Source organism: Cervus canadensis, chromosome 2, assembly GCF_019320065.1.
Source record: "Cervus canadensis isolate Bull #8, Minnesota chromosome 2, ASM1932006v1, whole genome shotgun sequence".
Taxonomy (NCBI): Eukaryota; Metazoa; Chordata; class Mammalia; order Artiodactyla; family Cervidae; genus Cervus; species Cervus canadensis.
The window spans coordinates 46,290,633-46,308,013 of record NC_057387.1 but is presented as its reverse complement, the minus strand read 5'-3'; the positions used below and the strand labels follow the sequence as shown (position 1 = coordinate 46,308,013).

General features: G+C 40.4%; 1 protein-coding gene across 1 annotated transcript in view; it reads right to left on the bottom strand.

The window, feature by feature from the left end:
• Positions 1 to 15,886, bottom strand: part of ALG14 (ALG14 UDP-N-acetylglucosaminyltransferase subunit) — a 97,460-nt gene extending 81,574 nt beyond the window's left edge. Inside the window, exons 1-2 of the mRNA XM_043460588.1 lie at positions 15,367 to 15,886; positions 10,474 to 10,625 (exon numbers count right to left, since the gene is read on the bottom strand). Coding sequence (XP_043316523.1) covers positions 10,474 to 10,625; positions 15,367 to 15,505 — 291 coding nt within the window. The 5' untranslated portion in view covers positions 15,506 to 15,886. The remainder of the gene's footprint in view (positions 1 to 10,473; positions 10,626 to 15,366) is intronic.
• Between the last annotated feature and the right edge of the window lie 1,495 nt (positions 15,887 to 17,381).

Below are 17,381 nucleotides of genomic sequence, written 5' to 3'. Positions count from 1 at the left end.
TCTTCACTTACCTTATACAGCTCTGGTAATTGGTTCTATCTGGAAAGGTTACCATCCAATTTTTCTAAAAGATATTACTTTAGGAACTCTTTACTTTAGAGCTAATCCCAGTGGAAATTACATTTTCTTTAGAAGGCTTTTCCAGATTTTTTTCACATAGGTAATTTCACAGCTAAACATGGTTTTGTTTTTTGTTTCACTTAGCGTTCTGCCCCTCACCTTTCTAATCTCAGTTGCTTTATTTGAGTGGGATCGAGAAGTTTCTCCCCTGAGAAGCCTGTTTCTCTTCAAAAGCTAGTTAAACTACTTAAGGAAACATAGACTGAGAGGAGTTAAAAGTGCACCAGAAATAACTATTTCTCTTCACTCTTGTGTAACTATAAATAAGATAAATTATGTACCTAGAGATGTTAAATACAAGTAAAAATGTACTGAATCAAAGGAATTAGGAGGCATTTGAATGAGGTTTCTGCAACAAAAGTAGGTCATCTCTACCGTTCAATAATAAGACTATATTATTAACATAAAATTTAGCTTTAAAATCTGCTAGATATTTATATCTAGCATAAATAGACAAATATTAACATTTAAATATTTTTCTAAAAACTAACAAAAATATTTAGAAATTCCATATTAGACTAAGTTATTAACCAAAGAGTAGAAACTTCCTATTCTACTTGGGCAACAATATGTGATTAATAATAGGTCATTTGTATCTTGTGGTTTCTGGGAAGGTCTTCTTTACGTTTTTAGAAGAGCGGGCTTGTGATGAAAATGCAGGTTTTGGCTTCTTACCAGAACCAAGTGGGACTTGATGCACTTTTATTCCTAAAGTGCTCTGAGTGATATGGATGAGACACCCCACCCAGGCACAGAGTGCAATTATTGTTAATGCTTTAAAGTGGAACAGAGTTTCTGGTTTACTTAAGAAGTCTGAAAAAAAATTAGACTAATAAGAGACAGTCAAGGCCTTTAACTGCAGGAGTATTATCAACTGCTAGGAAACTGCAGTTGGCACAGTTATAAAAGATTTTAAAGAGTGAGGAAAATTGGATAGGTAGGGGGTGCTATTTATTAGATGTACTAAACATTAACACAGACAGTGTAGAATAGGCATCTATACAGAGGATACATTAAAACTCTGACTTAAACCAAGACCCAAACCCTTCTATAAATAGATTAAAATGCTGCAAGATACACAACAAAATATAATTTTATCTGAACTGGAAAGGATGGAAATCTCTGCTTGCTAGAAACAAGAAGAAAATGAAATGGGAGCAGTCTGTGACCCTGAAGCTTGGAAAGGGGGACCTAATGATGCCAGAAACCTAGAGCTGGGTTCTGGGCTGCCCTCCTCAGGTTCTGGAGCAGAGGCCTACTGGGGAACGACAAACTGATGGGTGATCATTTCACAACAGTAACAGCTCCCCTATATCTGAAACCTAGAGTGCTCTGGGCTTCGTTCTTGGCTGTCGTCTATTTCCTTACTACATTCAATCCCTGGGTGATATCACGGTTTCTCATTCTGAGTACTACCATGCACACACAGGTGACTCCAAAATTCACGCTGAAGACCAGCTTCCTTCACCCTCAGACTCACACACCCAGCTGCGCAGTCAGCATCCCTGCTCACATCCTTACCGGTGCCTCACACTCGGCTCTGCTGTTCTCTCACTAGTCTTCCTCATGTGAACGAATGGCAGCTCCATTCCGGCCACCCACTCCAGTATTCTTGGGCTTCCCTGGGGGCTCAGCTGGTAAAGAATCTGCTTGCAATGTGGGAGACCTGGGTTTGATCCCTATGTTGGGAAGATCCCTTGGAGAAGGGAACTGCTACCCACTCCAGTATTCTAGCCTGGGGAACTCCATGGACCATACAGTCCATGGGGTCGAAAAGAGTTGGATACGGCTGAGCGACTTTCACTTTAACTTTCAAAGGCAAAAATACAGTAAAGGTAGGAAATTTTCCATGTACAAAGCTAGCAGGAAGGTTAAAGACAAAAGTAATAAAACCATCTATACCCACAATAAGCAGATAAGAGATACATTAAACAACTACTGGTAAAACATGATATCAAAAAGAGTTACCATGGGGTGGAGAATACAAATGCAAAGTTGTTAAAATGCAGTTGAAATTAAGAGATTATATATATATATATTTATATATATATATATATGTGTAGGGGAGGAGCCAAGATGGCGGAGGAGTAGGACGGGGAGAACACTTTCTCTCCTACAAATTCATCAAAAGAATATCTGAAGGCAGAGCAAACTTCACAAAACAACTTCTGATGGCTAGCTGAGGTCATCAGGCACCCAGAAAAGCAGCCCATTGTCTTCGAAAGGAGGTAGGACAAAATATAAAAGATAAAAAGTGAGACAAAAGAGCTAAGGACGGAGATCCTTCCGGGAAGCGGGTCTTTAGAGGACGTTTCCAGACACCGGGAAACCCTCGCACTGTCGGGCCTGGGGGAAGTGTTTGAATCTAGGAGGGCAACCTGACTGGGAGGGAAACAATAAATAAAACCCACAGATTACGTGCCTAAAAGCAACTCTCAGCAGAAAAGTGCCCCAGACACCCGCATCCGCCACCAGCAAGTGGGGGCGGCAGGGAGAGGAGCAGGCGGCATTGTTTGGGGCAGGGTCCGGGCCTGAGTGCCCTGAGGACAATCGGAGGGAGCTTTTGTGAGTTGCCGGCTTGAACTGTGGGAGAGCAGGGAAGAGAGAGAAAATTGACCGGCCCGAACTCGCTGCCGGCCGTTCGCAGAACGGGGGGACCGAGAGAGTCCGGAGAGGGGCTCGCAGATTGCGGGCCGGCCCGGACCCGCCGGAGGCGGGAGCAGGTCGCAGCGAGACACAGCGCACAGGCACCCAACCGACGCGGGCGGGGACGGGCTGGGGGCAGAGGGCAGAAGGCGCACACACCCGACTGGCGCCGGCAGAAACCGAGATTGGGACCGTGGGAGAGGGTGCGCCGCACCCGGAGAGAGCGCGCCGGTCAAGCTTCTGGCTGCCTGGACCGCTCTGACGGGGAAGGCACAAGAGCGGATGCAGCCTTTTGTTCGCGCTTTTGTGGAGCACCCGAGGGGAGCTGCGCGCGGCGCGCTCCATATAGAGCAGCCGGGATCCTGAGCAGCGCAGACCGAGAAAGCAGCGCCAGCCCATCCCCGCAGCGTCAGCCCCTCCCAGCAGCGGCGACAGAACTAGCTACTGAATAAGAAGTCCACCTCCGCCCGCCGTGTCAGGGAAATGGGCTCTGAAGAAACCGGCAAACAGAAGCCAAATAAACAAAGGGAGCCGCTTCAGAAGGGACCGGTGCAACAGATTAAAATCCCTAAGTGTAAGCTGGAACGAGGAGATATCTGAAACTGAGCCGAACCGACACTGACCTCAACAGCTCCAGAGAAATTCCTAGATATATTTTTACTTTTTTTTTTTATAAGAAAAAAAAAAATTTTTTTTTAATTTTTTCTCTTTTATTTTCCTTTAAAATTCCCTATTACTCCCCCATCACTCCTTAACTTTCATTTTCATAGATTTTTACGATTTTTTTTAAATTAGGGAAAAATCTTTTTTTTTCTCCTTTTTCTCTTCTATTTTCTATTTTTCTTTTTCTCTTATTTCTTTTAAAGTCCTCTAGTACTCCTCTACTACTCCTTAATTTTCATTTTCAATACACTATAACCTTACCAAAAAAAAGAGAGAAGCCCTATTTTTTAAACTGAACTTCATATATATTTAAAAAAAAATTTTTGTGTGTGTTTTGGTTTTTGTTTTTAATATAGTATTTTTAAGAGTCTAATCTCTACTCTAGATTTTTAATTTTTGTTTTTCAATATATGATATAAATTGTGAACATTTAAGAATCCAATATTCAGCTCCCATTTTTATTCAGGAGTGTGTTGATTATTCTCTCCCAATCTTGACTCTGTTTTCTACCTCAGAACACCTCTATTTCCTCCTTTCCCCTTTTCTTCCCAATCCAATTCTGTGAATCTTGGTGGGTGTCTGGGGTACGGAGAACATTCTGGGAACAGACAACTGCGTAGATCTGTCTCTCTCCTCTTGAGTCCCCCTTTTTCTCCTCCTGCTCAACACTATCTCCCTCCTCCCACTCCTCTTCTTCATGTAACTCTGTGAACCTCTCTGGGTGTCCCTAACGGGGGAGAATCTTTTCCAAATTAACCTAGAAGTTTTATTATCAGTGCTGTGTAGTTGGAGAAGTCCTGAGACTACAGGAAGAATAAAACTGAAATCCAGAGGCAGGAAACTTAAGCCCAAAACCTGAGAACATCAGAAAACTCCTGACTACATGGAACTTTAAGTAATAAGTGACCGTCCAAAAGCCTCCACACCTACACTGAAACCAACCACCACCTAAGAGATTTTATATATATATATATATATATAATCATATATATAATCATAATCACATATATATCTCATGCAAAAGGAAAAAAGAATCCAAACCTAATACTAAAGACAGTCATCAAATCACAAGAGAACAAAAGAAGAACAAGAACAAGAAAGACCTACAAAACAAAGAACACAATGGCAATAAGAACATGCATATTAATAATTACTTTAAATTTAACTGGACTAAATTCTCTAATCAAAGACAATGAGTGGCTAAAAAAAAAAGCTGCCTACAAAAGATGCACTTCAGATCTAAAGATACACACAGACTAAAAATCAGGTGATAGAAAAACATATTCCACACAAGTGGAAATCAAAAGAAAGCTGGGGTAGTGATACTAATAGCAGAAGAAACAGATTTTAAAATAAACACTGTTACAAGAGACAAAGAAGGACATTATATAATGATCAAGAGATTGCTCTAAGAAGATATAAACATATGCACCCAACATAGGAGCATCTAAATACATAAAAGAAATACATAAAAGAAATGCAGACACAAAGGGAAAAATCAACAATAATAGGAAGGGACTTTAACACCCTACTCACATCAATGAACAGATCATCCAGACCAGGTAGGAGATTAATAAAAAAAGGACTAGCCTTAAAAGACACAACAGTCTTGATGGACTTAGGAGTATTTACAGAACATTCCATTCAAAAGCAGCAGAATACACATTCTTTTCAAGTGCACATGGAACATTTCTCAGGATACCTTACAAGCTTCACACAAAAGAAGCCTTGGTATATTTAAGAAAACTGGAATCCTATCAAGCATCTTTTCTGACTACACTACTATCAGACTAAAAAAGTCAACTCTAAGAGAAAAGCTTCAAAACACACATAGACCCATGAAAGCTGAACACTATGCTACTGAACAATGAATGGATTGCTGAAGAAATGGAAAAGGAAATAAAAAAAAATATGTGAAGACAAAGAAAATGAAAACACAATGATCCAAAACGTATGGGATGCAGCAAAAGGAGTTCTAAGATGGACATTTACAGCAACACAAGCTTACCTCAGGAAACAAGAAAAATCTCAAATAAGAAATCTAGGCTCAAATCTAAAGGAGCTAGAAAAAGAAAAATAAATAAAACCTAAAGCTAACACACAAAAAGAACTTATAAAGGTCAGAGTGGAAATAAATGAAATAGAGACTAAAAAACAAAAGACAAGACCAATGAAACCAAGAGCTGGTTCTTTGAAAAGATAAACAAAATTGATCAACCTTTAGCCAGATTCATTAAGGAAAAAAAGAAAGTGGGCCCAGATCGATAAAATCAGAAATGAAAAAGAAGTTACAACCTACACCGCAGAACTACAAAGAATCTTAAGAGACTATTACAACTATGTGGCAATAAAAAATGGGCAACTTAGAAGTGGACAAATTCCTAAAACCCTTACATGACTTCTCAAGACTGAATCAGGAAGAAATACAAATATGGACAGATCAATTACCAGAAATGAAAATGAATCAATAATTTAAAAAAATTCCAAACAAACAAAAGTTCAGGATCAGAAGGCTGCACAGGTGAATTCCACCAAACATTTAGAGAAGACTCAACACCTATCCTTCTCAAACTATTCTAAAAATCTGCAGAGGAAGAAACACTTCCAAACTCATTCTATGAGGTCAGCATCACCTTGCCACCCAAACCAGACAGAGATACCACAAAAAATAAATTACAGGCCAAAATTACTGATGAACATAGATGCAAAAATCCTCAATGAAACACTAGCTCTAACTGACTCTAACAATACATTAAAAGGATGATATACTACAATTAAGTGAAGTTTATCCCAGGATGTTAGGATTTTTCAATAACTGCAAATCAATAAATATGATACACCATATTAACAAACTGAAGCATAAGAGCCATACAATCATCTAAATAGATGCAGAAAAACTTTTTCATAAACTTCAACATCTATTTATGATATTGAAAATGGGCATAGAGATAACACACTTCAATATAATAAAGGCCATATATGACAAGTCCACAGCTAAGCTCATACCCAAAAGTGAAAAACTGAAAACATTTTTTCTAAAATTAGGAATAAGATAAGAATGTCCACTCTCACCATGTTTATTCAACACAGTGTTGGAAGTCCTATCCACAGAAATCAGCAGGGAAACAGATATTAAAAAATCCAAACTGGAAAGAAGTAAAACTGTCACTGTTTGCAGATGATATGATACTATATGTAAAAAATCCTAAGTGAAGTCGCTCAGTCATGTTTGATTCTTTGCAACCCCATGGACTGTAGCCTACCAGACTCCTCCCTCCATGGGATTCTCCAGGCAAGAGTACTGGGAATGGGTTGCCATTTCCTTCTCCAGGGGATCTTTCCCAACTCAGGGATCAAACCAAGGTCTTCCACATTCCAGGCAGACGCTTTAACCTCTGAGCCACCAGGGAAGCCCCCCCCCCCCAAAAAAAATCCTAAAGACACCACCAAAAATATATTAAGAGTTCATCAATGAATATGACAAAATTGCAGGATACAAAATTAATATACAAAAATCTGCTGCATTTCCACACACTAATCACAAACTATCAGAAAGAGAAAGTAAGGAAACAATCCCATCTACAATTGCACAAAAAAGAATAAAATACCAAGGAATAAACCTACCTAAGGAGGAAAAAGTTCTGTGTTTGGAAAATTATAAGACACTGATGAAGGAAATTGAAGACCACATAAACAGATGTAAAGGTATACCATGTTCATAGATTGGAAGAACTGATAATCTTAAAATGACCATGCTACCCAAGGCAATCCACAGGTTCAATGTAATTTCTATCAAATGACCAATGGCATTTTTCACAGAACTTAAAAAATTTTTTTAATTTGTATGGAAGCACAAAAGACAACAAAACAGCCAAACAATCTTGAGAAAGAAAGAGCTGGAGAAATTGTGCTACCTGACCTCAGACTATACCATTAAGCTACAGTTATCAGAAGAGCATGGTACTGGCAGAAAGACAGACACACAGATCAATGGCACAGAACAGAGATCCCAGAAATAAACCCACGCACTGAGGGCTGATTACTTAGGATAAAGGAGGCAAGAACACACAGTGAAGAAAAGACAGTCTCTTAATAAGTGGCAATGAGAAAGCTGGATAGCTACATATCAAAGAATAAAATCAGAACATTCTCTAACATCAGGTAGAAAAAATAAACTCAAAATGGATTAAAGGCCTAAATGTAAGACCAGAAACCATAAAACTCCTGGAAGAAAACATAGGCAGAAGACTCTCAACAGAAATTGTAGCAGTGTTTTTTGGATCTGTCTCCTAAAAAGGGCAACAAAAGCAAAAATAAACAAATGGAAGCTAATGAAAGTTAAAAGCTCCTGCACGTGAAAGGAAAACACTGACAAAATAAAAAGACAGCCTACGGGATAGGAGAAGACATCTGCAAATATATGATCAATAGGGGGTTAATATCCAAAAATATATAAACAGCTCAAATTAAAAAAAAAAGCCCAGCAACCTGATTAAAAAAGGGGCAGAATATCTGAACAGACAATTTTCCAAAGAAAAGATCAGATGGCCAATGATCAGGGAAATATCAGTTAAAACTACAATGAGATATCACCTCACACTTGTCTGGCTGTCATCAAAAAGAACACAGATAACAAATGTTGGTGAGGATGTGGAAAAAAAAAGAGCCCTCATACACTGTTGGTAAGAATGTACATTGGTACAGCTATTGTGGAAAACAGTATGGAGGGTTCCCTCCAAAACTAAAAACAGAACTACCACATGACCCAGCAATGCCACTCCTGGGTATATATTTGAAAAAAGAAACAAAAACACTGAATCAAAAAGATACATGCACCCCAAGATTTACAGCAGCATTATATACAGCTGCCAAGATAGAGAAGGAACCTAAGTGTCCATCAACAGCTGAATGGATAAAGAAGATGTAGTGTACACACACACATACATAATGAAATACTACTCAGCTATAAAAAGAACGAAATTTTGCCAAATGCTACTACATGCATCGACTTGGGGAGCATATTATACTAAGTGAAGTAAGTTAGAGAAAGACAAATACTGTATAATATCACATGTGGAATCTAAAAAATAAACTAGTGAATATAATTAAAAAAGAAATAGAATCACAGATATAGAGAACGAATTAGTGGTTCCCAATGGGGCAAGGGAAAGAGGGAGGGGCAAGTCGGAGAACGGATTAAACTCCTACACATGAAATAAATAAGTTATAAGGATATATTATACAGAATACAGCCATTATTTTATAATAACCACAAATGGACTGAGAGAATAAATTTCCATTGCTTCAAGCCACCCTGTGTATAGTAATTTGTCATAAGAGCACTAGGAAACTAACACAGTATTGAGTCCTGAAACAGAAATGAAGCATTTTGGCTCATCCCATACCACATATTTCACTATGGCTGAATAATAGCGGGTGGATTTCAATCTTGTTTGACCGGGATCTTCCAAGAACACATTTTAGTAGTGCATTAAGTGAGGGATGGCCACCTGATGTGAAGAGCTGACTCATTTGAAAAGACCCTGATGCTGGGAAAGATTGAGGGCAGGAGGAGAAGGGAGTTGCAAAGAGTCGGACACGACTGAAGTGAATTAGCACGCATGCACACAGCGAGGGATCACGCTTACAAGTGACCAAATCATAATTAAAACAAGGTTTAACTAGCTAAAAAGGTCAGCGGAGGGTGAGTTACCCATTAGTGCATCCTGATTTTCAAGAAAGATAAGAACAACGATAGGGCCCATATGAGGGCAGTTCTGGAGTAACTGAAGGTAGGACTCTCCATCTGCTTTTCCATCTTGCTCTTCCTGTATATTAACTTCATAAAGTAAAGTAAAGTGAAGTCACTCAGTCGTGTCCGACTCTTTGCCACCCCACGGACTGCAGCCTACTAGGCTTCTCTGTCCATGGGATTTTCCAGGCAAAAGTACTGGAGTGGGTAGCCATTTCCTTCTCCAGGGGATCTTCCTGACCCAGGGATCGAACCTGAGTCTCCCGCATTGCAGGCAGACGCTCTACCCTCTGAGCCACCAGGGAAGCCCATTGTTTGCTATAAATGCAGTCGGTCTTTAGCTAGCAGGTGAAAACATGACTGCTTTTCTCCAAGTTTTCTCTTTCATAGAACTGAAGCACCTGAAGAAAGACTATTTCCATTCTCAGGGTCCTCAAGTCCAAAGAGCCCAGAGGAACACTTTGAGTGGCCTGAGCTGGGTTGCCTGTCCATTCCTGAACTACCTGTTGGAGCTCCATGGCCAGGCAGGTACCAGAGAAAGGGAACAATGGAGACAATCTAACGAAGAACAGCTCTGGTTTCTTTCCTTGATAAAATAGTTTCACTTTTTTTCAATTTACCCCAAATTCTGACTAAAATGCTAAAATGAAGTGAGCGATGAGGAGCTGAGAAGTAATTTTAAAGGCAGATACAGATATAATTGGAAGGATAAACAGTAGTAACAGATAAATTATCAATACACATAATACATTGATAAAGAACTTTAATGAGAGACTTCCTTGATGGTCCAGTGGCTAAGACTCCATGCTCCCAATGCAGGGGGCTGAGGTTCAATCCCTGGTCAGGGAATTACATCCCACATTCCACGACCAAGAGTTTGCACGTTGCAACTAAAACCCAGCACAGCCAAATAAACAAATACTAAAAAGAATTACACTTTGGTGTGTTCTTAAAATAAAAAAACTTTAACGAAGAGCCAATAAGCACATGAACTGGATGCTTCAATGTATGCAATTATAAATAAGACAATTTTTGCAGTTGGAATTACCAAAAAAAAAAAAAATTCTCTATTTAAAAGAAAAGAATATAAGAAATTAGCAACCATTTTTATCTGAAGGCTTATTTTAAAGAAGCTTTTATCTTTGGGTAGTAAAGGCACTATATTTCATTCGCAGTAAACATGTGACTGTATTGTGTGAGCAGGGCACTGAAGTGCCATGAAATTGCTTCATGAGAGAATTAAATTCAATATACAACCTGTAACTTTCTTAGACACAGAAATCATTACTTACCGTAGCACTGGGGTTCCTATCAGCTCGATTTTGTTCAAAAGAATTTATTTTATGGGTACTCATTTCATCAGTGTCAGCAACGATATAATGTCTAGGAGAATAAGCATCGGACAAGTTCTCCAGCAGCCTTAGGATCTCAGTGGTATGCCCACCTGGGAAAAAATATTGGAAGGCCTAAGATGAAGAAACTTGTAATGGACATGTCCATCTGATGATGTTATCCTAATGCTAAGTTTTGTGCATTTCTCAAAATACAGAAGGAATATTTGGAAACAATAATCTGTGCCCTTGTACAAATACTACTTCTATATGGGGGAAGAGGATAATAAATGTATAAAAATAAAATCAGCACCAGCAGTAAGTCATGCTACTGTACTAGCTGAAGAAGGTACGAAGAAGTATAAGACACTGTACTGCGCATGCTCAGTGGCTTAGTCGTGTCCAACTCTTTGCGACCCCATGGACTGTAGTCCACCAGGCTCCTCTGTTCATGGGATTGTCCCAGGAAAGAATACTGGAGAGAGTTAGCATTTCCTTCTCTAGGGGACCTTCCTGATGCAGGGATCAAAACTGTGTCTCAAGTCTCCTGCATCAGGCAGATTCTTGGCCACTGTGTTACCTGGGAAGCCTGGTATAAGACACAGGTCCTGTTATCAAGAAGTCTGATGGGAGAGGGGCAAGACACACACAGGTATATAAAGAGTGACACAAGACAGCAAAAAACATTAAAATGAGGGGGACGGGCAAGCAAACTGTTAGGAAAAGCAATGCCCTCAGCATAGAGAAGATCCCTGGTAAAGGCTGAGATGACTTAAAAGTGAAGCTAACGGGCAGACAGGTATAGGGGTGCCACTGGGTGGGGTGGGATCATTAGGACATGAGAAGGCAAGATCTGGGATGGGTGTTCAAGGCTTGGTGGGAACACTGGGAAGAAAGATGAGGGTGAAGTAAGGTCAGCAAAGTAGGTTGGAAAATGGGAAGCAGCTGCTGAAGGCTTCCATGTTGTGAAGTAATATTAGGCAGGCATGAGCGCTGATTGCCAGGGCTCAGATCTTTCTAAGGAAGGCTTTTGTTCAACACCTCCCAACAGAGGTCTCAGCTCTCTGCAGGTCCTCAAATATTTACCAGACTTCACCCAACCACTGTGTGTTCAATTTCTGAAATTGTACAATCTTCAAATTTTTAACACTTTAATTTTAAAACCATGAATTTAAAAATCAACCGTGTTCATTAAGGTTTCTTTCAGGGGAAAAGAAATCAAAAGAACATTTATTTATCTCATTAACTATATGCCAATTAAGCAAGGCAATTGAACTTCTTAAGAATGAGCCTTATCATATCTATTTAATTGCACAATCCCTTGGCCTCAGCCAGGTTGATGTCTTTAACATTCTCTGTGTTCATCTTATTTGTTACCTCTTCTTTGCTTCTGGTCATGCTACAAAGCTCCCCTTGCCTCACCTCCCTGTTGTAAGAAAGCTTTCAATAGAGATACAAACAAACAAATAGGATAATCAAACAAATTAAGTATGTGTTTTCTCGAAGCACATATATTTTCTTATAGTAGAAAGGGAAAGATTACTCTCTAGATCCCAGAAGGAATTAGATATAGAAATAAAGTCAGCACAGAGTAAATATAATGGGAATTAGAATCATACTGTAATTTAATAACTTGTCACCCATTTTCTTCTGTGAAAGTGAATGAAAGTGTTAGCTGCTCAGTCATGTTTGACTCTTTGTGACGCCATGGACTGTAGCCCACCAGGCGCCTCTGTCCATAACTTGTCACCCATCTTCTTATGCAAGTAATTCATACATCTCATACTCATCTTAGAATTTTTAACTTTGAAAAAGTGTGGTAGTTTGCAAAGTAGGTACTTATTTTCACAGCTGGAACAATTAAGGATAAAACCTAATATACACAACATCTTCCACTGCAGTTAAGACTTCATTTTACCTGCTTTCATGGTCTTTTTTCCTTTTTCTTTAAAGGAAACTCTCACTGAATATTCTTTGAAAATTTAACCTTGTTACTGAATCAAGTCATTAAAATGATGGGCTTTGTCTTCCATTTTACTCTTTCATTAAGATTTATTCTTTGGGAATGAAATCCTCTCAGTTCTATCTTAAGATCGCAGTTCTATCTTAAGATACCCAGAATGCAATCACTTCTAACTTCCTTTGCAAGCATCCTGGTCCAAACCACACCTCTCTTACATGGATTATGACTATAGCTTCCTGGTCTATTCCCCTCACTGCCTTTGTCTATTTAAGTATCCACTATAGTCTATTCTCAACACAGCCTCTAGAGTGATCCTATTAAAAAGAGTTGATCAAGTTATTTCTCTCTATTCAAAACCCTCCAAGGGCTCCCCTTCTCATATGGAATAAAAGACTTTTTGTAAGCTCTTGGGCGTCATCTGCTTCCTCCCCACCTTACGCAGTCTACCCCAGCCACTCTGGTGTCCTTGCTGTTGGGTATCTGTCATCTCCCCAAAGAGGCTTTCCCTGACAAATCTATCTAAAATGCAACTTCCTTTCTCTACATCATAGTATTTATTGCATGTAACTAACTATATAGTTTATTCATTTTTTTCTGTTTTGGTCTCCCCCACCCTTGCCCCAAAAGAAGGTAAACACCATGATAGCAAGGGCTTTTATTTTGTTACTGCTGTACCTCCAATGACAGATAATTTAATATTACATCTCAAATTGTCTAAGCAGGTCACATGTCTTTGAAACATATGGTATTTCAAAGACAAATAGTAATTTTGACCTGTATTCTTTAAACAAGTGATGCATTATGGTAAGATTAAGCATTTTTTGGTATTCAGGGTAAACAAGGAAAATGCCTTCCCCACCCTAAATTTTGGACATGAACTATTAAATTATTTATCTAACTACAAATCTTTCTTTGGTTTGGATGACTTTTGGAGGTCCTTGACTCTTCACACCCTCGAAGGTTTGAATGACAGAGGGCACCACCTGCCAAACAAATTCTCAATTTTAGTTCTGGTTCCCAGTCTGCCAAATCTAATGATGTTAAGTGAATGGCTCGAACATCCACTCTTCCATCCATTTGCTCAAGCCAGAAACTCAGACATCACTCTTGAGCCTACCTTCCCATCACCCTCCACTTCCAACCCACAAGTCCAGTGATTTTATCTCCTAAATCTCACTTAAATGCATATACTTTTCTCCATCCCCTCACTCATCAACCCCAGTCAGGCTGTCATCTGTCACCTGAAACATTCAAAAGACTCCTATTTGTCTCCCTACCTCAGTCTTTGTCAAGACATTCTCTTGACAATGCAGGCTGAATAATCTCTGTGAAAGCTCAGATTCAACTGGGTCACTCTCCATTTAAAAATTCTTTAAAAGATCCCTTTGCTACTAGGACTATCAAAAGTCATCACTTATTAAATGTATTACTATGTGCCAAGCACTTTGCTAAGCACTTTACCACTACATTTACTCTCTCAGCTCTTCCTAACTCACATTTTTCAAAGTGGAAATAGAAGGCTCAATGAGGTTAACTAATTTGCCCAAGATCACCAAATTAGTAAGTGGCAGAGATGTGATTTAACTCCGGTATTATGTTAATTTAGAGGTAAGTGATCCTAATGATTACACTGTAGGAAGCAGTGGAGTAGTGTCCCTTGCTCTATTTGTCTGTGTTTGGGGGGTGTTAAAATACCCTCTCCGATCATTACCTCGCCACATCCGACTCACTGCAGGAGTGCTCTCTCACATCTGGCCATCCCAAGTGCCATGGCTTTCTTTACACACCTTTCCAGACCTCAAAGACCCAGCTCTCCCTTATCTGGCTAATTCTTAGTCTTTCAAGTATCCGTTTAGACATCACTTCTTCCAGGAAGCCTCCTGCCTCAGGTTCAGATAAAGTGATGCCCAGTGTGAACTCACAATGCAGTTTCTACTCCCAGGTTACAGCACTTCTCTCATTGTGGCAAGGATCCATTCTGGTTTTTGTTTTCTGTTAGTTTTTCTATATTCTCCATTTCATTCACAGCTGTTCCCTCACACCTTTCAGCACTTGGGACACAGTCAGCACTCCACAGCAAGTAGCATTAATCAGTTTTGTTATTTTCAGGGCTCAGTTTACTGCCTGCCCTCTCTCCCATGGCTCAAAACAATTAAGTGAATAAACTAATGAATTACACGTGAACATAGGTTTAGAACACTTGCTAATACTATAAATAATAATCTTTCTGAATGCAATCTTCTGGCATTTCTGTATGTACATAGTGTGGGTATGTATGGCTCTCAGAGCTGTCTATTTAAACTTGTAAGCGCCTACAGAGTTGGCCGATTCCGTTTAGATTGCATTATCTGACTGTACAGATTGTTGTTCATTCCCTGACACAACATCCTGAGGTGTGTGTTGTTCTCCTGTTAGTAGGTAATTGCTTCTACACTCGCAGATTTTGTATATGTATACTTATAAATGCGACGATTCGGTTTGTCTCGTTTTTCATGCAGTAACTGTGATTCCTAAATTAAATCCCAAATGTCTAGATTAATAATGCAAAACAACAATGTTTATTCAGGGAAATTTCATGTTGCATCAAGAGGCTTCTGTGTCATCTTTGGTAACTGATAATTACTTTGTTAGAAAAATATACGCTACAGAAAAGCTTATTACAGACAAGTGTAAATTACGCATTTGTCAATAAACGCGCGGCCTGCGGCACATTGACAACAAACCAGCGTTTTGCCCAGACTGGGCTGACTTGAGCCAATCACGCAGACAAACTACAAATCTCAGCATGCAAAGCTGCAGAAAGTCCTACAGGCGCCGCGAACAGCGCCGCGGTGGACACCGGGTTTTGTAGTTTCCGACCCTAGGCCGCCAGTCACGGCCCGTATACTCACCAGATCCAGCCACTACCAAGAGGCTGAGAGACCGCCGAGGCACAGGAGCGCGAGGACTCAGGACTACCCACAGCCGCACTGCCAGCAGCAGCAAGGCCAGGGCTCCTGCAGCCGCCGCGAGGATAAGCGCACCACCCATTCAAAGAAAATACGCATGCGTGATATCCCGGTGCCGGCAGCAGGAGCGGTCAGAGTTCAAAACTACGGGATCTCCCGAGACTCAAACTCGAAGAGTGGGCGTCTTGATGGGCGTGGCTTGCTTGAGGTGGGAGGAGTTCAAGGCCAGAGGCGGAAGCCTGGCCTCAGACCGCTCCGCTGGCTTCCGGGGGGTTTCTGCTAACCCACAGCCAGTGCATAAACTGAAATTCACGGATTAAAGCGCTGGAGAAGTTTGGTTGCAGCTCATGAGAATGTCAGGCCACCTATGCGCCCTAAAAACCCGGGAGTGCCCAAGTTAGCAGGTGTTCCAGCTTTACCAACTTTGTGACTTCCACCTGAGGCCAGTGGCATACATCGCCGTTTTTCTTTATGAAACGCCGAGAGAAATGTTTCTGTTGCACATGCGCAGCTACTGAAAGTGTTTGCCAGTTAAAGGTACCTTTGTACAGAAAGTTGAATATAGGGTCTTCGTTTTTCTCCTCTTTCCCAACACTCAGGCTTTTCACTTTTCTAGACGTTTTCACAGATCTCAGTGTGACCAGAGTAGCTGAGGGTGATCACCTCAGGTTACGCCGTGATCCTGAGAGGAGTGGACGCCCAGGGGCTCAAGGTGGCGGGCTAGAGATAGCATCATCCTATTCAGTTAGTTTTACCATAAAGGCAACACCTCCCCTATCTCAATTTTGCTTAATTTTGTGTTTACTTAATTCACATTACAGCAATATAAAAATACTGAGATTAGAGAAGCCCCTTCACCTCACGTGTGACTTGCCTTCAGTCCCTCGTGGACTTGTAGGTTAGATAGGACAAGTGTACAGAGGAGTAAACAAGTCCAGAAAGGCTAAACAGCTTGCCCAAGTGAGATAGTGGCAGATCTGGATTTAGACAGTGGAAACTCCAACTCCTGTTTACATTGTGTATTCCTTTGCTAGGTCTTCTCTGATGGCTCAGATGGTAAAGAATCTGCCTGTAATGCAGGAGAACTGGGTTCCATCCCTGGATCCTGGATCAGGAAGATCTGGAGAAGGAAATGGCAACCCACTCCAGTATTCTTGCCTGGAGAATTCCACGGACAGAGGAGCCTGGTGGGCTAAAGTCCACGGGATCACAAAGAGTAGGATACGACTGAGCAACACTTTCACACATTCCTTTGCTAAATTCAAACTTGCTTATATCCTAGAACAGTGTTTTTTAAAATGTGACTTCTAGGGTACAGTAGGGAGCTACTGAAACAGAATCTCCAGGGGAGAGACCTGAGATCAACTCATCTAACCAATCCGTCTATTTGTATAAGCAGGCAAGTTTGGGAAATATTTAGGGACTACGTAGCATCATTTTCTGGCTAATGGACCTTACAGCATGTCCTGTATTCTATCAAATCCTCTTAACCCTGTATCCTCATAATAAGGTCATAAGGTGAATATTATTTTTGCACTTTACAGATAAAGAAAAGGATGCTATAAAAATTAAATTGCTTCAGATTACTTCACTGGTAGTGGTGGTGAAGTTTTATAATTGTGGATTTAGAACTCAGGGCCTCTCAAATATTTATAGCATCAGAATCCCCTGGGCTTAGGAGTACATAGATGAAAGTCCAGAGGTAGAGCCTCTGGCTCAGTATGAACAACAGCTTAAGAACATTACAAAGGATATAGTTTTCTTTCATCTGCCCACTCTGCCATTCCCAGCAATGGCTTCAACTTAAGGCTGTTTCCCTTCCTACTTAAAAGCAGATATTAGTGGTCTCAGAAATTACATCCAGATAGGGTGGTCTCCAGATTTCAAGAGGTTATCTTGTCATCGCCGCCCCCCCCCCCCCTTTTTTTAAGAGTGAGGAAACCTTTTCCAGAACCTCT